General features: G+C 39.6%; 1 protein-coding gene across 10 annotated transcripts in view; it reads left to right on the top strand.

The window, feature by feature from the left end:
* Positions 1-1,596: 1,596 nt before the first annotated feature.
* The window catches only part of DMD (dystrophin), a 2,199,436-nt gene continuing 2,175,899 nt past the window's right edge, over positions 1,597-25,133 (top strand). For all 10 annotated transcript variants that reach the window (XM_074994601.1, XM_074994607.1, XM_074994584.1 and 7 more), the window contains exon 1: positions 1,597-1,865. In XM_074994601.1, coding sequence (XP_074850702.1) covers positions 1,784-1,865 — 82 coding nt within the window. In that variant the 5' untranslated portion in view covers positions 1,597-1,783. The remainder of the gene's footprint in view (positions 1,866-25,133) is intronic.

Genomic DNA, 25,133 nt, shown 5'->3' with positions numbered 1-25,133 from the left:
CCAGCTTCAAATGCCTTCTGCACATTGGAGAAGCATGGGGAGATTTGAATCTGGGTTTCACAGCCTAACTATTGGGCTCCAGGTTGTAAGGAGGATCATAGGACTGGAAGAGACCTCAGAAAGTCACGGAGTCCAACCCCTGCTAAAAACAGGAGCAATGCCCCTTCTTCCCAGGTATATATTTTTAGCACATGTCCAAGAAAATCAGGAGATCCCCACACACATGCAAGACTCACAGCCAAGTTTGCCTGTGACGGGTGAGCTGGAGAAGAGAGGGGCCAGCTAGACACATGTACCTTGCACAGATTAAGGCTGAATCTGCGCTAACTCCAGAAGATTCACTGCTTAGGTTCAATCTTCTGGGAAGCTGTTTCATGAATGCATAAAACCATGTGTTCTGGAGTCAATGTCAATGCTGGAAGTCCTCCTGAGCTGCAAGGCTTAAGGAAAGTCGACGGGAAGAGCACTCCTGTCGACCTTCTGCGGTGAGAACAGGGATGAAAGTCGACAACTGAAAAGTTGATTTTACTTACTCAACTCACGTACCTAAAATTGCATATCAGCTGTTGACTTTCTAGGTGAGTATGGACCTTGCATAAATCGGGTTACCATATAAAAAGAGGCCACTCTGAGACAGAGGGTGTCTGTATTGATCAACTCACCTTGTATTAATGTGTTATAGCAGTGTTTCTCATCAACTCCTCTAGATACTTGCCTAATTTTACAACAGACCATGTTGTAACCTTTAGTAAAGTCAGTAAAATCTTAAAGTTCATTCAGACAGTGACTTGTTTCTAGTGCTTCATATGCCATATGCTGAAATGTAAGTACAATATTTATATTCCAATTCATTTATTTGATATAAGATGGTAGATAGTCAACAAGATTTCAGTAGTAGTCTGTGGTGATATTTTTGCATGTTTTTTGTAAGCAAGTAGTTTAAGTGAGGTGTTGGCATGCAAACCAAATCTGACTTCTAAACAGGGTGCAGTAAGCTGGAATGGCTGTTTCAAGACCTCAGGTTACTTTGGGACCATGTTGATCAACTGGTGATACTGGCACTCTAAGGGGTACACAGAGAAGTCTGGGGTACTTGTAATTTCCTTTAAAGTGGGTACTTTATAAAAATAGTAGAGAAGCACTGCTATAGTGTATAGAACAGGAACACAGTGGGAGTGGGTCCTTACTGATACACATACACTCCCCCTCAGGGGTCTCCTCCCTCGTGCAAGGTCAAATCTGATCACCCTACCACCTGCCCCGACCTTGATCGATGATCGCCTGAGGTCTAGAGCCAGGCGGGTTGTCCTGAGGGCGACCAGCGGGGTCCCTGCCCGGAGGGGTCGGGGGGGGGCTGTTTGAACCCCTCCCCGCATTCAAGTGCCGGCTGGTGAGTGGGGCTGCTAAATCATTCATGCGCCCGTTGGCTTCTCTCAGCAATTTGCTCTCTAATTGCCGCTCTTTGCATTGATCGCGCGCGGGGCGGGAGGGGAGTCTCCCAAGTTAGCCGCGGCTGGCTCGAGCGCCCTGCCTCCTCCGCCCCCTCGCCGGAGCCGCCCGCTCTATTTTAAGGCAGGCGCGCCGAGCTCCACACCTGTTCCCCGCTGTCCGGCCGGCCGAGTTTGACAGCTCGCGGCTTCAGGGGGCTGCTGGCCGGGGTCCCCTCTCCTTTGCTCCCCGCTGGGGCCGGGGGAGCCGAGCTGCGCCCAGGCCCCTGCCCTGACCTGCCCTTTAAACTTTGCGGGGGGAGACACGGCGCGGGGCGAGCGCGGAGTTGCCCGCGATGGCTGAAGCGGGCCGGGCTGAGCCCCCTAGCGAGGAGCCGGCGGCGGACGAGTTCAGAGACATCATCCGGAGCAGATCGGGTAGGAGCAGCGGGGTTGTTTGCTGCGGGGCGCGCGTGGGGGTGAACCACCCAGCGCTCAGCTGCGAGCCAGGGGGCGCCCTAGCAGCGGGGCGGGAAAGCTTCCCCTGTTCTCCCGCAGCGGGGAGAAGGCTCGCCCAGAAGCCACCTCCCTGGCTGAAGCTACGCGCCCCCCAGAGTAGCCCCCAGTGGGCATAGCGTGCAAGCCAAGCCATTGCAGCTGGCCCACGCCTGGCAACGGCGGGAGCCTCGGCAAGCGAAGCGGGCCCTGAGTGCACTTGGCTGGGCATTGATTTCCCCATCAAGAACTGAACGCTCAGCTACGTCGAGCGGTTTGTAGGGCAACAAGAAGCCAGGCTGACAAGGGAGAAACTGAATGGACAAGCGTGCAAAGAGCAGTCTGTTGACTGAGGTCGGTGATTGCAACAGTCCTGCAGTTAGCAGAGCGGGGGCCAGGCTTTCTTCGTACCCTAGGAATAGCCTTTTTAAGCACTTCAAGTGAGCAGTGAAGCATGGAGGGACTGGCACAGGGTTTCCAAACTCGGTGGGTGTTTGGAATAAGTGGTTGGAGTGAAGTTCTGCCTAAGGCCTCTTCCTCCTTTATAGACCAGAAAACTTGGCTCAGGTGTTCATACCAAACTCTGGTGCCACTTGTGTAATGGGGCAGGCCATTAAAGCTGTAAATGGGAGCAGCTGTAATGCTGCTTCCCCACAAGCTAAAGTTTCAGGTGTCTGGGCTCCCTCTATTTAGTTTTGGAAAGGAACCAAATCTTTGCTAGTGAAGGTATTTATAGACCATTCAGAACTTACACATTTACAATGTAAATAGACACAGAAACACAGGAGTACCTAATTATTTTTGCTTTGGAAAAAAAAATGCATGCAAGTCTGGCAGAGTAAAAAGAGGAGATGATAGCAATCCCTCAGGGAGTAAGATGGTTTTTCCAGTTCAATTTGGAGCACAGCTACCTCAGTAAAAAATTCTGCTTCCAGATGATATTCAGGAAGCCTCTGGCCTATTTAGAAGTAATTTAGCTGACAAAGTTTTAGGGTGGCAGAAGGTAGAATAAACTCCTTCTTTCCTCCAGACTATGGGTACATGGTTCTCATTATTCCATTGTAGAGAGACTCTTGCACTATTATCGGTACAATTCTCCTTTGAAATTTTAGAAATATGAAATATTTGCTTGAAGTCTATGCTCCTTAAAGTGTATTTCTTTCAACTGCATCCACTGCACAGTGGTTATCTTAAACTCACAGATGAAAGGGCCCACTTTGTGCTTCACTGTGTAATATCCCAGAAGTTAGGAATTATTGAGAGTTAGTATGCTTAGTACTGCAGAGATCTTTCCACACCCAACTTTTTCCAGAACTGCCTGTGGCTCTGAAGTTTCTTTGTTGAGAAGATGCATCACTGCACCATGGAAAACCTTGATGGAGGAAAGGAGGCTGTAACCCAGTGAGCTTCCCCACATTGATTTCTAATAAGGCTGGTTAGTGCCACAGTTGCAACAGTGAATCCACACAATGCTAAAGTTACACCGCTTATATTTTTGGTAGCTGTAGAATGAAAGATTGTTACCACACAGACACAAAACCCTTAACTTCTTTTTAAAAGGATTAGCTATTGGCATGTTTTTTAGGCATCAGAGTGATATTAATTTGGAAGTTAAAAGCTTGAGGACTTAAATAGAATATTTTTGTGTGGATGTTGGAGGATGTGATTCTCCAGATACTGCTTTAGAGAAGTTGCTATTACTAATTACAATAGATCATTCAACAATTTAACTTTTTGCTTATTAAACTGCAGGAGGATTTTTTAATTATTTTAAAGCATTGCTTAGTGCAAGTAACTATTTGATTTCTACATTTTCTCTGTATAGCTAATTATATCATGAGTAACACACAGTGACAAGATGTATTCATATACATACTTCCTTGTTGTCTTTTCCCTTCTCTATTTTCCTTGAAAACCTGTCTCCAGACCAATTTAGGTGACAACAGAAATGTTTTTCCCTGAGATTTTAATACAGTATGCTTAACAACCTGTAGGAGTTTAAATAGATCTTTGCTCTGTCTGGTTGTAATAAAAATAATTTGTACATTTACAGAAGTCATGGAATTCAGAAAGCGGGTTTTTAGATCAGAACTGGTATTGTATCTTCAGTAACTGGTACCATTGTTTGTGGCTTTAGGCAATGTATGCACCACCTCCTTTAAATATTTATTAGGAGGAATCTGAACTTTTTTCATTTTGTTTAGTATTTTCTTCATTTTTTATCACAGACAGTTTTCAAATGGATCTAATGGGACCCGGTAATCAACTCTCTTGACTTGCAAAGGGAGCTGAGCAGCTCTCTCTCATAAGAAATTTGTTCACGCAAACAAAAAAAACCCCACAAAATACCTCCAGTATCAGAACCTTAAAATTACTTCTGGAGGCTTGTTTTGTTTTGGAGCCAAAACTACTGTTTTGCTGTTTTTCCTTTTGCCAGAAAACATAGATTCAGATGGAATTTGACTCAAATTCATGCACTATTTCAGTCAGACTTTGTTAAAACATAATTTAAATATTTTATTTAAAAGAGCATTCATCTCAAATTTCACTTGATTTATTTTAGAAAATTTAAAATGCAAACAACACTTTATTTTGGAGTGAGCAAAACTTTTCATTTAACTTGAAAGTAATGTTTACATGTCTTTAGTTTATTGAAAAGTTCTCATTTTTGGATTAAACCCAAAACAGTTTTCTTTTTCATTTGACAAGTGAAGTGAAAAATCCGTCTACCAGAGGCAAATATTTTTAAATCCTCTGGCCCAGGTTATGTGAACCTAAGATGCCTAATAGTGTTTACTCCAACCCTTCTAGCCCATCAGTATTTTTGTTTAATAAATATTGCAACAACAGGAAAATTCCAGAAGGCTGAAAGAGTGCCAGTGTTGTGCCAATAGTTGAAAGAGCAAGCAGGATGATAACTATACACATAGGGGAATATGACATCATTCCTGGGCATAATGTTAGAGAAGCTTGCATAGAGTTCAATTGAGAAAGAATTAAGATACATCATGCCAATAAGCAAGATGGTATGGAAGACAGGCCTTATAAAATTGGGCTTGTTTAACTCTTTTTTTGAGATAATGTAGAATAGATATACATAGAGGTTTGTAAGGCATTTGACTTAGTACTTTTTCAATTAAAAATTTAGCACTGTACAGTATCAGTAACATGCACAGTCAGTGCATTAAGAACAGGCTAAACATCATATCTCAAAGTAGTGCTCAGTGGGGAAACAACATCAAATGAGTTTTTCTATTGATATTCTACAAGTATTGATACTAAGCCTTATGCTAGTCAACATTTTAATCAATGAATAAAATGTGCTTTTAGTACAAGGAAATGCAAAGTTATACATCCAGGAACAAGAAATGCTGGTCATACCTGTAGAATGGGGTGAGGGAAAGTACTGTATCCTGGAAAACTGATTGAAAAGAACTTAAAAGCAATTGTGAGCAAATAACTCAGTGAGAACTTTCAGTATGATTCTGTGGTAAAGGGAGCTAATGTGATTCTTGGACATATGAACGAATGAGTAGGAGTAGTGAAGATTTTGACCTCTGCATATGTTGTTGGAGAGATGCTACAGGAATACTTGCATTCAATTCTGGTGTCTACATTTTCAAAAGGATAGTGGAAAAGATGGAGAGAGTGCAAAGAAGAATCTCAAACATTGCAAGGGCTAGAGAAAATGACTTAGAGCTCAGGCTACTTAGCCTATTTTTAAAAAAAAATTAGTTATACTATGCATGTCCTGTAATAAGTGATAATATTGGGCACTAAAGATCTTTTTAATCTAGTGGAGACAGAAATAGCAAGCACCAATGGCTAGAAACTGAAACCAGCCAATTTCAAATTGGGAAAATAAACCTTTTTTTTTTTTTTTTTTTTTTTCCTATCAGTTGTGATTAAGCATGATGATGAGGGAAACAGTGGATTTTTCCATCTCTTAATGTCATCAGATCAAGACTGGATGCAATTTTGGAACATAAGCTTTAGTCATAAGTTTTGGGGCACAATACAGGGGTAACAGTGTGAAATTGTGATATTCAGTTCACCTTAGATGATCTAATGTTCTCTTCTGGTCTTAAACTCCATGAATCTACATGGATTTTTGATTCATCTCTTATTAGCTTGAATCTATTTACTACAGAGGTGAAAGTTTTTTAAATCCTGTACACAGTATGGGTTTCACAAGTCATTCCTCAGACTTGACTGAAATTTCCATTCGTATCTGCCGGTGGCTTGGGACAGTCTACCTGTACATTGCTATAGGTGCCATTTTTCTCCCAACATTCATATTAATAAAACTTTAATAACTCTTTGTCAAACCATAGGTTAGATTTCCAATAATCTATCAAACTGAACACTTGTTACATCTGGACCTCAAGTTCAACTGACTTGTTGTTGCAGACAGCTATGAAATTAGTCCTTCTAATTTGCAAGTTTCACCATAATGATGTCTGTTGTTCAAAACAGAATTAAGAAGGACATGTTAGCATTTATTGAAGATTTGGAATATGGCTGGGTAACGTCTGAAATAACTTTATGCAAAACTGTTTGATTAGTATTGCTTTATTATGCATAGCTATGGTTTGAATTTACATGTACCTGTTGTCACAGTTGTTGAACACATGGAGAACAATGTCCTCCTGTATGTTGAAATTATATGCTCAACAAAAACAGCCTTTGTGTTTAACGTTTCTCAAACCAGATTTAGTTTTCATAGGACAGGGATTTCTTTGAGGCATACAGCACACAAGGTATTGTGTATTGTATGCAAGGTATTTAGGTGCATTTCTAGAATGGTTCACATATAAAAAAGTAGTAAACATCAATAAAGTGGCAAACAACTTCTGTGCTGTAAAGGAACATGCACTCCATTGTTCAAATTTCCATTTAAATTATTGAAATGATTCTATGTATTTTTTGTAGCAGAGTAATTTCAGTCATTAACAGCAGCAAAATGAACTAAATTCTAGGTTATACCATATTTTCAATGTAGGCTATAGAAAGAACTGGGGTCTTAATTGATAGAGGTCAACAACAAATCATTCTTTAAACACTTCAGATCTAGTGTCTTGGTGGAAAAGGATTCCCCTATGGCATCTTTGAGGCTTGAGTTGAAAACAAGGTGGCTGTGTCTATACTTGCATTCCTCTTTCAAAAGACATAAGCAAATGAGGTGCAGATTTGCATATCTGGCATCTCATTTACATATTTCAAAATAGCTTCTTTTGAAATAACAAAACCAGTGTAGACACTGCTCTTTTGAAGGTAAACCCCAACTTTGAAAGAGCAGTGTCTACACTGGTTTTCTTTCAAAAGAAGCTATTTTGAAATAAGAATATGCAAACGAGGTGTCAGATTTGCAAATCTGCACCTCATTTGCATTTTCAATTTCCCTTCTTTGGGTATGTCTTTCGAAAGTGAAATGTGAGTGTAGACACAGCTAGTATGGTTTGCTTTTGGGCTGGAAGCTAGAGTTCTGTTGTACCCAAATCTGCTTCAGTACTCACTATGCAAAGCCGCTTCATTTGAGCTCTCATTAAAGAGTGAAAGAGCTGCTGCCAAGGAAGGAGAAACTACTGGACAAGAATTAATGCTGAGCAGAGTTAGAGAAGTAAATCCTCTGGAAGAAAATTCAGAAGCAAATTAAATTCTTGGTTTCCCGATTGCATCCTGAAATGTATATAGCCTTCTTGGGCGTTAACAATGATTCTGAGTGCCAAATTCCTATTGTGGGGGGGAAAAAACTGTAAGCCCACTAGTTATTCAAAGAACTAACAAAAAGCAGCTCCCCAGTCCTCTCTACCTGAGCCATTCCAAGTGGTCAGGCATATTAAGAAAACAGGTGCCAGATGAGCATGTATGTCAACAGTATAAATACTATCAAAGTCAACAAATGTGACTCGATGTAATGAAAGCTGTCTCTGATTTGGCCGGGAGATCTTGCAGTTAGGTGTAACTTTCTGCATACTGTGTACTAGTCTTCATACTGTACACTTGGCTGGTCTCCTGAAATGTCATACTGCCTTGTAATAAAAGCCATGAGTGCAAACATGCAAGAAGACCAGTACAGAATGTTCACCATGCGTGAGTATGTGAACCAGATGGCTGTCCCAGAATGTTAGAATGGCACTCTATGCAGTGCTTCTGTGCTTGAGGATAAGGTTGTAGCTAATTCATTTGAAGTTTTACAGTGTGCTCTTTGGAATTACTACTGTGACTGAAAGGGTGGATTGGACTCAGAAATAAGACATACCCTCCATGACTTGTAAAGGTGGGGTTTTACATCGGACTAATCAGGATTAGAATACTGAAGAAAAGAAGTATTCTAAACAAAGTCGTCATTCCTAAATGCTTGTTGTGTGGGAGAAAAAATGTGTATCTTGTCCAAAGTGATCTAGTGATACCATAAAGTGCAGAACCTACAGAAATCAGGTGGACAGAACAATGGCCTCCCTTACACTTTTTTATGAATATCTTGAATTCTGAAAGCATTAGCAGCAGCAGCAGCAAAAAGAAATAAATCCTAGGTGATGCCATATTTCTATGTAGGGTATAGAAAGAATTAAAGTATTTAAAGACTGATTTGTTATTTACCTCCTATCAACAGATTCATCAGCTTGGTGGAAAAGAGGGAACCACTATTGCGTCTTTCTAGTTCCATATAATTAGTCTAAGTCTGAGTTGAATAAAAGGAAAATACAACCTAGAGGGAGCTACTGTAAGGTGGGTGCATAACTGGCTGACCAGTTCTCAGAGTAGTTATCAATGGTTGATTCATGCTAAAAGGGCCTAACAAGTGGATTCCACAGGGATCAGCTCTGAGTCTGGTTCTATTCAATATCTTAAATGATTTAGATAATGGCATAGAGAGTGCACTTGTAAAGTTTATAGCTGGTAAACTGGGAGTGGTTGCAAGTGCTCTGGAGGATAGGATAATTCAAAATGATCTGAACACACTGGAAAAATGGCATGAGGTAAGTAGATGAAATTCAATAATGACTGATGCAAAATGCACCACTTATGAAGGAACAATCAGTTGCAAACCCATAAAATGGGAAATGACTACCTCTGAAGGATTACTGCAGGAAAAAGATCTAGAAGTCATAGTAGCCAAAAAAAAAGAGAATCAACAGTGTAACACTGTTGCGGAATGGGGAAGAGAAAAGAGATTCTCATTCTGGGATGTAGTAGCAGGAGTGTTGTAAATAGGATGTGAAAGGAATTCTTCCTCTCTGCTGTGCGTTGATTAGGCCTGAACCACAGTATTGTGTTCAGTTTTGGGCACCACATTTCAGGAAAGAGGTGAGCAAATTGGAGAAAGTCCAAACAAGAGAAACAAAAATGGGTAAAGGTCTAGAAAACATGACCTTTTGAGGAATGATTGAAAGAATGAGGTTTGTTTCTTCTGGAAAAGAGAAGACTATGGGGGGGACATGGTAAGTTTCAAGTGTCTAAAAGGTTGTTTCGAGGAGGAGGGAGGACAAGAAGCAATTTTTCTAGCCTCAGAGGGCAAGGAGAACAATGGACTTAAATTGCAGCAAGAGAGGTTTAGGTTGGATATTAGGGAAAACTTCCTAACTATCAGGGTAGTTAGGCACAGGAATAAGTTGCCTAGAAGGTCATGAAATCTCTGTCACTGGAGATATTTTAAGAGCAAGTTAAACTAACATGTCAGGAATGGTGTAGGTGGTGCTTGGTCCTGCCATGAGCATGTGAGATTGGACTTCATGACCTCTTCAGGTTTCTTCCAGCTCTCTGAGTTTCATGAAAATAAAGCTGCTAAACTGCACAGACCACATTCCTCCTCCTCACCCCTTCAAAATATCCAGACACAAGAGACCTGCGACACATGAAGTATACAGCTGTTGATGACAGCCGGGAAAGATCGCAGCAGTTGAACCCTGGTGTTCCTGTCCATCTGTTTTCTCACAGATATGGGTCCTTCTGCCTAAAAGATAGAACAATCTGATCATTGTATACATTTTTGACACTAAATTGACAACTTTCAGTATTTCTTAATGTATAGAAGGTAAAATACAATTACAATGTACTACAATATCATAAATGATATCCAGACTACATTAACTTGAAGAGAAAACGTTTACTTGCATCAAAGAGACTGTATCCCTGTATAATGCAATCTTAATATTTGCTCTTCGAGATACAGCATTGTAACTGGGAAATTTAATGTGTAGGCTAGTTTAACAGACATCTCATTTGTTCAGAGCATGTATTATACATTGAAGTCATATGCCCTGACTTTTTCAGAAATTCTGAATGCTCATGAATCTCATTAGTATCCTGCCCATGTAATCTATATAATCCGAGAAAGGAAGTTTAATTTTTTTTAAAATGTTAAAATAGTTGTGTTGCCTTCAAAGTGCTGCTGGAAGGCCTAAGGAAGAATCTTTAGCTTATTTTCTGTTACAGGACTTTGAAGTAGTTCATTTCTCTTTAGGAAATAGCAGATCAGTTAAGCAATTATATTTAATATTGTGAGTGTGAGTTGCATCCTTTTAGTTTATGGAAACATTCACATTGTTTTTTAGCATAGTGTTCCTTGGCAACAATAGTTTTGTGCTTCTTAAAGATTCTGGAGTGTGAATTAGACCTAAAGAATATCAAACATCTGTAAGTAACTTGCATCTCCCACAATGCTTAGTTAGCACCATATATATTTTGTTCTCCTAATAGGTAGTAGGGTAAAGATATACTGCAGCCTGGCTGATATTGAGAATAAGTTGCCAAACTTTGTAACCTACCCATGCAATTTTTTTAGACATTAGCAGTCATTTTCAAGAAATTCTCACTAGGAATTCATTTTGGATTGTATTTCTAATTTCTCTGTTACTTTTATTTCTTACGTTAAAGGCAGATAGCTTACTGAAGATGGCTTACCTGTTGAATGGATTGACACTAGGCAGGAAAGAAAACCAGCAATGAACATTAACAGTTTAAGTAAACACCTCGCATGGTGAGAAGTAAGTGTGTGTGTGTGTGTGTGTGTGAGAAGAAGTATTAAAGGCTTGGACCACATTGTTACATTAACTATGGGGAAGCTACATACTGCCATGTGTAATACAGACACGATTTTTATATGTGTTAATCACCATCACCACCTTTTGCTTTATTTTGCTTTGCTTTCAAGAAAGTGTAAATCACATCTGGCTGTATTATCTATTAGACAATTATGAAGCAGTGTCTTAATTTTTTCCTTAATTTCCAATAAAGTTTGTTAGTGTGTTTTTTAAATAAAGACAATATAAAAGTAATCTTATATTCGGTATAACAGCATAAATGGAAGCCTGAAGCGCTAAAATTACACTATATCTTTATTTAGAATACATCCTGATTTCAGAAGCAATGGAAATAGTTTCACCAGCTCTAATTAGTTACCAAGAGGCAGCACTATGGCACCCTCATAGAATCCTGCCTCTCTGAAGGTTCTGATGTTGAAAGCTGCTTCACATGGGTGAGCCCTGTGCAAAAATGAACACACCACAATAGATTTTTGGCAGATGCTTAAAACGGTATGCAGTTTTCTGCTTCCCTTCCACCTTGGAGAAAGGGCCTACATCTCCTATTATGAAAAGGCCTGTTTCAAAGAGTATTCATTTCATTATAGGATCTGCTTTGATTAGTATTCCCCACCAGGCTTAACCAGTGCAGTCCAGGCTTGAAGATCCCTAAAAAGAAGTCCTGGGGCACCTTATAGACTAACGGATATCTTGGAGCATTAGCTTTCGTGGACAAAGACCCACTTCATGCAGCTGATTGAAGTGGGTCTTTGCCCATGAAAGCTTATGCTCCAAAACATCTGTTAGTCTATAACGTGCCCCAGGACGACTTGTTGTTATCATTGATACAGACTAACCTGGCTACCTCTCTGTTGTTGAGACCAGCCCTGCTTTCAGCAGGCCCTTGGGCTTGATGATGACCTCCTGAGGTCTTTCCCAATCCTATGTTTCTATGCAGAGCAGGTTGCAGGTCTAAGAAAAATAAATGTGTGCCAAACTTCAAACAGGACTCCCTGTGTTTATCACCAAGAAGTATTCTTACATCTGTGTGCCAAGACTCCGGAGGAAGCAGAGCTGTGCCGCTATTAAAATACCCAACTTCAGCACCATAAAACGCATCTGTGACCCTTCAAACTGCAAAATATGCTCTGTAGCCTTTACAAAGAAAATTTGAACATCGAATTGCTCATGCAGAGAAACTTTTGGTGCAAAATTGCCTCTACACCTCTTGATCTGGCATTTTTATTTTTATCTGTATGTTAAACCAATTGCTTGGTGCCAGGAGAGTCCCACCCTAGATCTGTTAGCAAAGGAAACTCTCTTGTATGTAATTCCAAGGTTGCTGTTTGGCTGACCTTATTAACCTAAATGCCTGATATCAAGAATGTGGTGTGATTGAATTACGCTGCAGGATGCAGTTAGCTACTATAAACAGCATTATGTAAAGAAAGGTTTGGCAGTACTGTTGAAGTGCATGTTTGCTTATATGCTGGAGGGATAGGTCAGTTCCTTTTTTTTTTTTTTTTTTAATATAAATTTATTAGACAAGTATCAGAAAGGTAGCCGTGTTGTTCTGTAGCTTCGAGAACAACAAGAAATCTTGTGGCACCTTATAGACTAACATATTTTGCAGCATAAGCTTTCGTGGACAAAGACCCGCTTCATCAGATGCATGAGTGCCGGGGGGGCGGGGGGTTCAGAGGGGTATTTATAGAGTGGGGTCCCAGTAAGAGGGAGAGCCAGAGCTGACAAGGCTCTGGAAATGGCCCAGTATGAACAGTACTTATCAAAAGAAGAAAAAACAAGTCAGATCAATCAGGGGGATGTGAGCCTTTGTCGGAGTCTAATGGAGAAACATTAACACCCAGAGCAGAGAAACTGCCTTTGTAAGCTGCGAGCCACTCCCAGTCTCTCCATTTAATCTATGGTTAACAGAGTCAAATTTGCAAATAAATTGCAGCTCAGAGATTTCTCTCTCCATTTGATTTCTTGAAATTTTTTTGTTTCAGAGCTGTTTATTAGACAGCTAGGACAGGAGATAGCTACTCTTACATTTCTTATCTGGAAGAATCATTGCATTTTGAAATATCTATATGAAGTAAAAATGAAACATTTTTTTTGTCTCATTGTGTACTTCCTCCTGAGCCAACAGGCAAAATGGTGCCCATAGAGTGAATCTAGTTTCTTACAACATCTGTCCCAAACTTAGTACAAATTTATTCTTACCCTTATCACTTTCATCTCCCTTTCTCTGCAACAGGACTATTAGGAAAAAAAGAGAAATGTATTTTTTTTTTTCCCAAAGAGCAACATTCTGCCCAAACTAAAAACATAAAGGCCATCTAAAAATATAGCTTCTGGAGAAGCGAAAGATGCTGGGTAAGTTTTAGCACCAGATGAACTCCCTGCAAAGTAAAGGGCTTTCTGTGACGTTGTTCGGTCAAAAGACAGCATTTTTGTTCTGCAGTAAACAACCTCTGATTCTTGTCTCCAGGCACTACATTAACAAATGATCGTTTGATGCTGAACTATTATTTATCCATGATTCCATGACTTTGTGACATTAGCCTTTTGTCAGATGACTAAGCCTGCCCTTTTCCTTTAATTCCAATGGTTCATTGTTGTTTTGACATTATAGTTTATCAAACTGATTACAAACAGATCTGTATAACATATACTCTTTGCTTAGTTATGCCAACATACATTAAGTTATGTTCTAATATCAGTGGCAATAAGCTGACAATGTTAATATTGATCATTTCATAGGTTGTTGAATGGGATTTTTGTTCACTCTGGTTCTTGGAATGTACTGTGAACCATCAGCCTGTCCCCAAGTATTTTTTCAGAGAGGGTCAGCCTGTGAATTCTGCCCTAAGGTTTGTGGCCTACACATACACTGTGAAGCATTAAGTGTCGCATCTGTGACCCATACCGGTTCTCTCAGCTGAAGGGGAGAGAATTCTTAGGTCTTTCTCACATTTAGGCTTTCTCACATCACAACAGACATGTCTGTTTCCAACAAAACCAGCAGCTGGCACAACTAAGCCTTTCATGCAGTATTTCAGATAATTAAGTTAATTCAGTTAGGCTTTTTGTGATCTTATTGTGTAAGTCTCAAGTGTAATGTTTGCACGAACAATAGAGAGACACAATTTCAACTTTAATTTGTATGTGCTTTAAAATACCAAATCCTCTTAACTGTGTACCAGCCTCACTTTAACAATTTCCTCAATAACAAGAATGGGATCACCAAGATGCAAGCCAGTACAGAATATTTTGGCCCAGTCTTTTAGTCCTTTCTTTAGTTGACTTCAACTGAAGTCTTGCTTCAATGAAAACAATGAGCCATATTCTACCCACAATGTGTCTAGAACTCTCACTGAGTCCCCAGTGGGATTTGCTCCCACTCTGAAGCTCATTTCTAACTTCCTGCACTTTATACCTGAAAAGGCCCTCTTCCTTTAGTGTGGAATGAAACTCTGCTATCTTCCATCTGGTCTGTCCTTGAGCTTCCTGGCTTTCAGTCAGCTTTGTGGCACTAAGGCTGAGCTGAGCCTGCACTAGCAGTTGTCATGTTTTCCATCCTTTTACCAGTGCAGTAACCCTGATTGTAGCAATAAGGGTTTGGAGAAATGGGACAACATGATGCTGGGTATGAGATGCAGAGTTTGGTCCACTGTGTATATTGCAGATGTTTTATTCTGTATACCTTTCTTGGTGGCGGGGAGGGACATACTTACATACCTGAATACAGGAGGTGGCCTGCCAGTCTTTAAAGAGGCCTACTGGTCTTTGCATTAAAATCTCATAGCTGTGTAAAGTTATAGTATTAGATGAAGTAACAGTGATGCTTTTCTTTAAAAACTATAATTCTGATCCTAAAACTATGTAACACTATGAGAGCCTGATCTTGTAGTCTGGCCCCCATCACATGACACAATTGAATATTCTATCCTAATAGCTTATGAATGTTGTTAAATTCAAGCACTGAACAAGATGTGTGACCTGAGAAAACAACAGTAGTATCTATATCAAGAGAGATACAAATTTATTGTAAAGAGAGAGAACTTAGGCACACTGGAATTATTGGAACCTTCTGGAAACTAGGTCTACTAACAGGAACAAATGGTCTTCTAGCTTTGAGGGATTGAGGGGATTAATTTCTGTTTGTGAGTTTTTAGAAATGTTTTATATATTAATTGACTTTTCCCCTTACTTAAAGCACTCCTAATGACAAGGAGGCAGACATTTAACCATAACCATCTGTATTTCTTCATTTGTTACATACCACCCTAAACATACATGGCACTCAAATGGTCATGATGCTAGTGCTTTAAACAGTAATTTACTTACCGCTTCAGTTTAAAATGGTTTAATACTGTCTGAAAACAACTTCTGAACACTGCTATGAGCAAATATGTGCTATACAGAGGGCTACAAGATCTGTAACTAGATAACTTACTGTTTCAAGTTTCTTAGATAGTGAAATGTACATCTATGTGGGGATGAGAGGGAAATGCACAATTCATTTATCCAAATATGTATGTTGTAAATGTTAAATTATTGATTCAGTGTGGGGGAAATGGAAAATATCTAATTTCATTTTGAGATGATTTACCAGATATATTTCCATGTAAATTAATAGTGTTATTGGCAGCAGTTTATAGAGATAACATTTACCAAAGTAAATAGCATCTTGGTGAGTATTTATTTTTCAAAGCTTTCTCACATGCTAAATTATTAAAATTTTATTAAATCTCAGAATGCGCACTATGGATAACACATGCTTTGATCTTGCAGTAAAATTTACATGTGCAAACCTATGTGCTCATGTGGAGCCCTTCCACAGCCAACATGACCTTGAGTGGGAATATCCCTTTGACCTCTCACGCCCTTCATGTATAAATCAGCACAACTTTTGGCTACCTCCTGCCCTTCATTCCGTCCTTATTGTCATAAACTATGTCTAGATTACAGGGATGTGTCAATAGAAGTTCTTGTTGGAAGATATCTTCTGAGAAAAATTCTGTTGAACGAAGGAAATCCTAAGGGATAAAGATGTTAAAATAATGGGTGGTTCAGCACCTATTGATATCCATGAGAGATTTGCATTCAGAATGATTTGCATTTTAGTACTAAACTGTATTTCATTTCATGAGTTCTGCTAGTTTAAAAATATCTGTAGGGCTGCTAGATTACATTGTAACACTGGTATTCAAACCACAGTCCTAAACACTTTCGAAGTATGTCATAACACATGGTAGCCGTGTCTACACGTGCCGGCTACTTCGAAGTAGCCGCGCCAACTTCGAAATAGCGCCCGCCACGTCTACACGTGGTGAGCACTATTTCGAAGTTGAAATCGACATAAGGTGGCGAGATGTCGAAGTCGCTATCCTCATGAGGAGATGGGAATAGCGCCCTACTTCGATGTTGAACGTCAAAGTAGGGCACATGTAGCTGATCCACGTCCCGCAACCTCAAAATAGCAGGGTCTGCGATGGCGGCCATCAGCTGAGGCGTTGAGAGACGCTCTCTCCAGCCCCTGCGGGGCTCTGTGGTCAGCGTGTGCAGCAGCCCTTAGCCCAGGGCTTCTGGCTGCTGCTGCTGCAGCTGGGGATCCATGCTGCATGCACAGGGTCTGCAACCAGTTGTCAGCTCCGTGGATCTTGTGCTGTTTAGTGCAAATGTGTCTGGGAGGGGCCCTTTAAGGGAGCGGCTTGCTGTTGAGTCCGCCCTGTGACCCTGTCTGCCGCTGTTCCTGGCACCTTTATTTCGATGTGGGCCACTTTGGTGTGTAGACGCTCCCCTGCAGCGCCTACTTCGATGTAGTGTTGCCCAACGTCGACGTTGAACTTCGACGGCACCAGCCCTGGAGGACGTGTAGACGTTATTGCTACATCGAAATAAGCTATTTTGATGTAGCATTCACATGTAGACATAGCTGGTATGTCCTACAAATGGTCATTGATTTGATTCTTGTGGTAGGGAGCCAACTTTGTTATACAATGAGTACAGCTCTATGGGCATCAGTAGTCAATGTAGTTGCAACCACTTTACACCCACTGTCATCTTCCTGAATGTGGCTTCTCAGATATTCCATTAAAAAAGTATTTAAATATCTTAAGTGATGGATCCCAGAGTTTTTGTTAATAGACTCAGATACAGATTTACATGAGAGTTTCTTCATATAACAGGATAGCTGTAGTTATTGGCAAGTGTATGTTTAATTAATGGTATCTAGTAGCTTGCATTCTGTAGAACGGATCAACCAGCAATGTTAAAGCATTTTATGTATATAAACTAATGAACTCGAATAAGATTCCTGTAAGTTAACATGTGGTGCCTTCAGTTTTACAAACAGGGAGCACAGAACTGAGATTCACAGAATAAGTTGGAATCAGCCAATGAGTTATCAAATGGACTTAGATTTACAGGTCAGAACTTCTAATTATCAGTTTCCTGCCATAAACACGGGACTGTGCTTCTGTACTAAACAAAGATAATTCTGGGATATGCTTTCTAATTTCTCATTAGGATAATGCTGCACAGCACACCATTATGCAAAAAGAGTGAAGTTGGTGGTATATGTTAAGCAGAACTACTAGAATGGTTGTTCCACTCTTATTATCATTTGTCTCACTTGTTTCTTAGGCCATTAGCTTTTTACAATTGTTTTGAATACACCACGTGTTTTAAATTGAAACCATTTTAAAACAAAGGAACTTGACTGACTTAACTTAACCCTTGTACTCTGAGTGGAGGATAGGTAATCTGCAAGCTTCCTCCAATTCATTTTGTCTCTAAACAAAACTTCTAGCTGACTCCAGGTGTATCCCAGTTGTTGTGTCCTTCAGTCTCAGTAGATCTTCTCCATGGTGTCCAAGGTTTTCCTTGCACAGACCACATGACAGCTTGATGCACTATGCTGGAGGATGGTTTTCTGAGATTGTGGCCCAGCCATCCCCTCTTTCTTCTCTTGATTTGAACATGAAATGGCTCTTGTCCTGTTCTGTTTCAAAGCTCCTCATTGGTGACACTTGTCATTTGATGTGAAGGATGTACCTCAGGCATCCGTTTGTGAACATCTGTAGCTTGTAGTTTGAAGACTTTTTAGTACGCCAGGCCTTGCATTCATACAAAGAGCACATGCTTCCCTTTTGTGTCCAAGATCTGCAGTTTCATCTTCACAGATATTGTTTAACTCCATATAGCATGAAGAGTTTTACATGCAGCTGTTGCTTTCCCTATCCTGGCACTGATATCAAGGAACAGGATAACAAAGGAACACTTACATACAAAGTTATTTATCCTTGTCCTTGTTTGTGTCTGCTGCTGCTGTTAACAATGACGGGCACAGAATAAGGCCGTTTTCTCTCTTAGCTGAGGCCCTTTTCGGGTGTGACATTGCAATCTTGTATTTGGGTTTGTGTTACCATGTAGAAATTAACTGATTAAAATTCAACATTATGTCCTCAGTACAGAACAAAGGGGTCTTAAGTGACTGATTGGATTTTCATTGTTTCTCTTTTTTGTTTTAAGTAGGAAATATTTTGTTTTAATGTTTAATGTTATCTTTTAGCTACAGCTAAATATGATTTTAAACTGCTAAAATGCCAAATTATAGGACCAATCCCATAATTTTCATGGTGAAAAAAGACAAACAATCTTCATAGGGCATCTTGCCTCCATGATTACTGTAGGATTAGCATCTGATGATGTGAAACCAAGTCATAATTTAAAAACAATGTCAGGCTTTTTCCTCTCTAGAAGTTGAGGGACACTTTGAATGGGAAGAATAAAAACTGAAGCTGGCTTGTGTATTTTTGCACAAACTGATGTTCATTTTTGATTAAAACAGTTTGGTGAAATTGACAACTCCATAAAATTCTTGAAATGAAGCATGGAGAAAACGAAGGAAAAGTTTCTCATCTTCCGTGCAAAATGCTTTTTTCCAATATTGTCTTTAATTTTACTTCTAAAAATAAAGTATCTAAAATGGTCAAAATCAAAATAATGTTTTTACCCATTTTATAATTTTTGATTTACCAATATTTCGAGTATGTAGAAAGGTTTGTGGTCGGACTGTTTTCCACCCCAGCCCCTGTTTTTCCCAAATTGGCAGCAAATTTAAAAAAAAAATTCCCTCAGCTCTGATTTTTTAAAATCAGCTGAAACTGCATAGCATATAAAATAGAGCATAAACATGACAATATAAGCATATGGAGAAAATATACTAAACTGATAATGGCACATTTTTAGTTTATTACTTCAGAAGTGACTGAGTGTAACTCTCCTTCATCCAGATCTGTGTGGAGTAACTGGTTGTCTTATGAGATCATAAAGCGATTATATTTGTTTCATGCAAATTTAGTGAAATGACACTTAGTGGGTTCTTGTCAGTAATTTGATTGGAGGGGAAAAAATTTATGACATCTATTTACTACTTTAGAATCTTCTTTAGGTTTGTGGAATGAAAATGAAAGCGTTATCTTGTTGCATCAAGTGCCAGATTTTCTCCAGCCTGTAGCTATATTGCTAAAAATCAGAATTCTTCTACTGTATCTTTAAATTAGATTGTTTTATATGTTTGGTAAAGCCTTGTGTCGAATGTCTCTCGGAGTGCACTATCGGAATATAGAGAAAGGACAGAAGACATTTGGTAACAGTTTTAATCAGTCTGCAACTTTGTGCAGATGTCTGCAACAACCTGGCAGATAAGCTGTACAGTGCAGGTCAGTCCATGTTACTTGAAATCGTTATCTGGGGCTCCACCAACCCGGCTTGATTTCAGTCCAGGACCCCCAGCTGATGCATGGTGATGGACAATGGGCATACGAAGAGGAGTGTTTGCTTGCTGCTGTACCACTCAGGAGTCCTCAAACATTTTCCCCTCTTCTGTTCCTTTATCCAGTATTTCCATTATCCATGTATCTTTACCAGTCCATTTATCTGGGCCCTGGATGCCTTCCCTATGGATTACCTGTACTGAACATCTGTCCAATCTTATGAAATAAGCTGTGACCTATGGCCTACCTCCTTTTCTTACCCAGAAATCTCCTTCCTGACACCCACTGTGAGAAAGGCATTAAAACCTCACTCCATCAAAGCCAATCTGGTAGTGTGGGGCAAAATTCCTTCCTAGACACTCTGTGGGGAGTAAATTAATTGCTCCTTTTTCAAACAGTCCTAATCAAACCTGCTGTTTGCCTCCACCATGGGAGGCAGGGTGAGTGCAAGCTTTCCTGCTGCATCGAATAAAGGATTCCCCTGCCCAGGACTTGTACGTGTATGTCTTTGGACCTCACATTCCTGAGGATGCGAGTCAGTGCTGTGAACTGTGTGCTATCCACCTCTTTGTGGCCATTTCTGACCTCATTCTCCCCCAGGCCCACCAATTGGAGGGTAAAGGTGCCAATTGCCCTAGAGCCCAGGTATTCAAAGGGGCCTGGGCCTTCTGGCTGCTGCACAGCTACTGCAGTAGTGTCTGTAACCCTGGGCCCTGTAAATCATCACTGGAGCACAGCATGGAGTGCTGCAGACCCCTGGGTGGTGCTCTTTAGCTGTGCTGTGGGGTGGAGGGGGCACAGTCCAGGTGATGCTGAGTGTTAACTGCTTCAGCCCCACCCTTTCTGCTTGAGGCCCTGCCCCTCCAGGAGCATGGAACTGCTCCCTGCATCTTGTCCAGGACCCAATGTCTGACAATCCATCTACTTTCCCTCCCAAGCAGAACTGTCCTCTGGTTAGCCCTGCAAACCTCTCCCTCACATAATATGGTGAAGGCATTTGTGGACATGTACAGTAACTTCTACTGCAACATTTGAATGTATTCTGGTTGAAAATGAAACTTGATTTGCCACAGGTAGGCTCTCCAGTCTGCTATGATGAAGTAGCAATACTTACAGGCTTAGCTGAAAGTAATAATGCTCATTTAAGTTTGTTGATGTTAATTTTGATTTTCTTTGGAACATTCTTTTTGCCTAAATCTCTTGTCAGTCACTCAGTAATGTGTAAGGTATCTTCATGTCACCCTCCTCCTTTGAGTCCCTCGATGAATGCTAATAAGAATATAATAACTTATTTGGGCTAAATGCTGCTCTTACACCTGCAAAGTGCCAATTAAGTCAATTAGCCTGCATGTTTATGAGGGATGCAAAATTAACACCTTTTAGTGTGGAAAACGGGCATGGTTTGGATTCCATCCTGCAACTGACCAGGTGAGTGTTCCATCTAAACTCCACTGGAATTAATTCTTATTCTCTACAGTGAGTATGAAAAGCACTTGAGACAGTTTTCTTGTAGGTCTGGTTTGTTTTGTTTTTTCTACTTACTTTGTTCCCCCAGTGAGAGCTATTAAAATGAAAATCTTTTATGCTGAAGCATCTATCTTTTGTTGCTTGGTCATCAGAAAAAAAACAATTTTGAGTCAAATTCAGTTAAAGGTAGCCTAGAATAAAGAGCTGCAATGACTTCCATTGTTGTGAAAGGGTACATTTGGACTAAAGAGTGTTGCGGATGTTGTAAACATAATACAAGTGGGAGTAAGGGAGATGGGAATGACTAAGTGTGCCTTGTTCTACACTATTTTTCCTTCTATGTCCTCCACCACCTTCCCTTTCCCTACAGGCATGAGGTACTCTATTTGAGCTCGCCATTTGCCAACTGGTGCACAGTAAGCAACTTTGCCTTTTGCAGTCCTTTATGACAAAATTATATTTAATTTGTTACTGTAATATTAAAAATGAATTTGTCCTAGACACATCCCCAGGAATTGCATGTGCTTACTCCGGGGTGAGTCTGGCTGTTTTTTTTTCCATTGACCTCAAATACAAGAGATTTGCTCCAGGATAACAAATATAAGCATTTACATTTTAATAACAACAGTCTCTAGGGTGCGGGGGGAGGAAAGTAAAAAGAAAAAGTAGGGCAACATGTATGAGTTCTAGAAAGCTTTCTCTTAAGTGGTTTTATTATAACCTGTTCAACTATTGAATGCAATGCATATATAGGCAGTTACCCTTTTACAAGGAGTAGCTTCATTAAATGTCTATTCAGAGGACATAATTCATACATTACCATATGGAGACAGAGATTGGAAGATGCTTATCTCAAGAGCAGGAAATGTATCCGATAATAGTCATAAGTTCCTAGCTTGCAAGTTCTTTTTCCAGAACTAATGGGATTGTGAACCTCACAAGCTTTGCCAGAAGAGCTTTTAAGTTATTTTGAATCAACTTGAGCACACCCCATTAGTTTGTGTGCATGCACACACTGCATCTCTCATGATGAATAATTTTAGAAATTTAACATGGACCACTGCACAAGATCAAAATATTCCTTTCAGCAGGAAGCCACTCATGATTCTTTTCCCATGTGTTCTGCTTCTAGTAAACCTGCTTATTCAAGTATTCTCCCCTTTTAAAATCTGTGTTCCACATGTGAAACTCCAGAGATGTCTTTTCCATTCATGCCCTACTCTCTAAATTCCTATGAGACTCTTTTCTATGCCCAAAATACTGGTGCCATCTGGGAAACCACTGCATCATGCAGAACAAAATCATGCTGAAATTAAGCCCAATACATGCAGTCCATTTGCCACAGGTATGTATTATTTTTCATTTATGATGTTGCTCTGTAACTTGACTATTGCCATTCTGACTGTATGGCTGGGTCTGCACTAGCCCCCTTCTTTGAAGGGGGCCTGGTAATCAGCTCAATCAGAGGAAGCTAATGAGGTGCTGTGATGCATATGTAGCACCTCGTTTGCATAATGGTTGCTGCAGGAACTTCAAAGTTAACAACTTCGAAGCTGACAGGCAGTGTAGCCGGGGGGGTGCTTCAAAGTACCTGTCAAACTTTGAAGCTCCCTTACCCTGTCTTGGAAACACCCCTTCTGATCTTCAGCTATAGTCTGGTAAATGCTTAATTCAAACAGAACAGCAGAATAAATAGTTCAAAATCTTCTTCATGGAGCAAAAAGTTGCAAATCACCATTCCAGTCTGAATTATACAATATCTGGCATTCTACTTTTTAAAAAAAGTGGATGGAATCATTTTTTTTTCTCTTGGCAACCTGATAATGTCTCGTACATATCAGTAAGTATATTAAAAGAAAAAAAGACAAAATTAAACCGAATACATGCAGACCGTTTGGAGGAGGAGTACTTCATTTTTTCATTGAAAATGTTCTGTGACTCTCCTGTATAAATGGCAAATACCTTTATATATAGAAGGGAAAGTTCTGAGAGAAGAGATAACAGAACATGTTGTAATGGGATACATAAAACTAATTATGACATTCAGATATTGGATAATACAAGGTAATTTTCCTCCTCCAATGTAGTATCTCTTCCCTCCACACGTAGCAAATGTGGGCATTGATTATAGGACTGAGTCTTTTGTGGTCTGGATTTTTTTTGTTTGCTTTATGTTTTTTAAAGATTGCTAAAGTGCAAACAGTCTTAGTTTGGAAAATGAAATAGGAAACTTTAAAATATGTGATTTTATTTATTTGTTTTGAAAAATTGAATTTTTTTCACAGCCACATATGAACTTAATGGATTGGAAACAAAGTAACATTCTGGATCTATGATAGAATGAAATAATTCAGTGCACAATAAGATGTTTTTAATATTGTTTGTGTTCTTGAAACACATTGAGCTGGGAACATCTCATTAATGGGGTGTGGGGAGGGGGGTTGAAATACCTAAAATTACATAGAGGAAATTCCCTTGTTTGAGTCTGTGTTTACTCAAGGGACATCTTGGGTTATGTCTCCACTTATTGATTGACTCCTTCAGGCCCAGTCTTCTGGGGTTTGATTTATCACTCTTATAAGCCATGTGTTAAATCGAACCATCATGGCTCTACAGTCAACCTTGGTACTCCTCATTTTTGTGAGGAGTGAGAGAGGTTGACAGGAGAGTGGGGACAGCCAGAAAAATCAATCTAGGATATGTCAATTCCAACTATGCAATTGTCATATCTGGAATTGTGTATCTTAAATCAACTTTTTGGTCTCGTGTAGAGCTGGCTTGAGATGTTGAATTCCTTTGTTTTGTTATCAAAAATACATTAAAGATGACTTAATACTTAACATATAATAACTAGTTAATCTTCAGTGGAATGTCTGCAATGCAGTTGACTTTTTAAAAACATATTTAGCTACAGGCAAATTAATTTCTCTGTAATTTTGGAAAACTGGCAGTGTACCGTACAGCCCTAGTAGAATGGCTGCATACATGGCTAACTTCATTTTTACTGTGGCTTTCTGTTGAACTCCAACAACTGTAAATGCTACCAGTGTGAAATATTTTGCATATGATTACAAACTAATTCTCTAATGAGTTAACTATTTCAATTATAGTCTGATAAATTAAAACACCAAAATGGAGCACAGACAAAAGCTTTAAAAAAATACAGCAGAAGAGTAATGTATGTTTTGATTTTGCTTAACTTAAAGTTTATGCACTATATTCTGTCATTCATGAATGTGTATTTAAATAATTAAAGCTCCACATCTCTGACATTGACAATAAGGGGTGCTTTAGTATCTCCTATTTTGTGATAGTTTTTGGTGTATATAGGATTATGCCTGTAGCACATAACTTCTCTGTACAGTGTCAAAAGATACAGCAACAACAACAAAAACTGGTGCATGCTTCACCTGGAATGGAAAACAAATGCTTGCTTCATGCAAAATATACTATTGAATATCTCAAATCTACAATAATTGCGTTGCTTTTGATTGTGGCAATTATTGACTCATTAGCATTCAGCACTATTAACAAACTGTGAAGTGGGGTGAGGAAGAGATCAGAGAGCAGAATATGTAAAAATGTTTTCTTTTCATCTGAGTGTTTGTATAATATATAAAATCTCCTCTTAAATTCCACCCCCCCCCCCTTGATGAGGCAACAAGTACATGGTGTGTAGAATATATCACTGATGGTTCTCCTACCTGGCACAAGAGTATTTAATTTTGTATTTGCCAGCTGTCTACTAACAATCAGACTAGGAGGAAGATAACTAGGACTAAAGGCTTAGAGTCAGACTAAGGAAAGTGTGACAATGGTGACTTATTAAATTATCCATTTCTTAAAGCAGCACTAGGAACAGTTTGGCTGGAATTCATATAGCTGGTATCATAATACCATACCTGTACACAAAATAACTCCTGTAAATT

This window comes from Carettochelys insculpta, chromosome 1, assembly GCF_033958435.1.
Source record: "Carettochelys insculpta isolate YL-2023 chromosome 1, ASM3395843v1, whole genome shotgun sequence".
Classification (NCBI taxonomy): Eukaryota; Metazoa; Chordata; order Testudines; family Carettochelyidae; genus Carettochelys; species Carettochelys insculpta.
The sequence above is the reverse complement of the archived record's forward strand: the minus strand, read 5'-3'. Positions and strand labels throughout refer to the sequence as shown.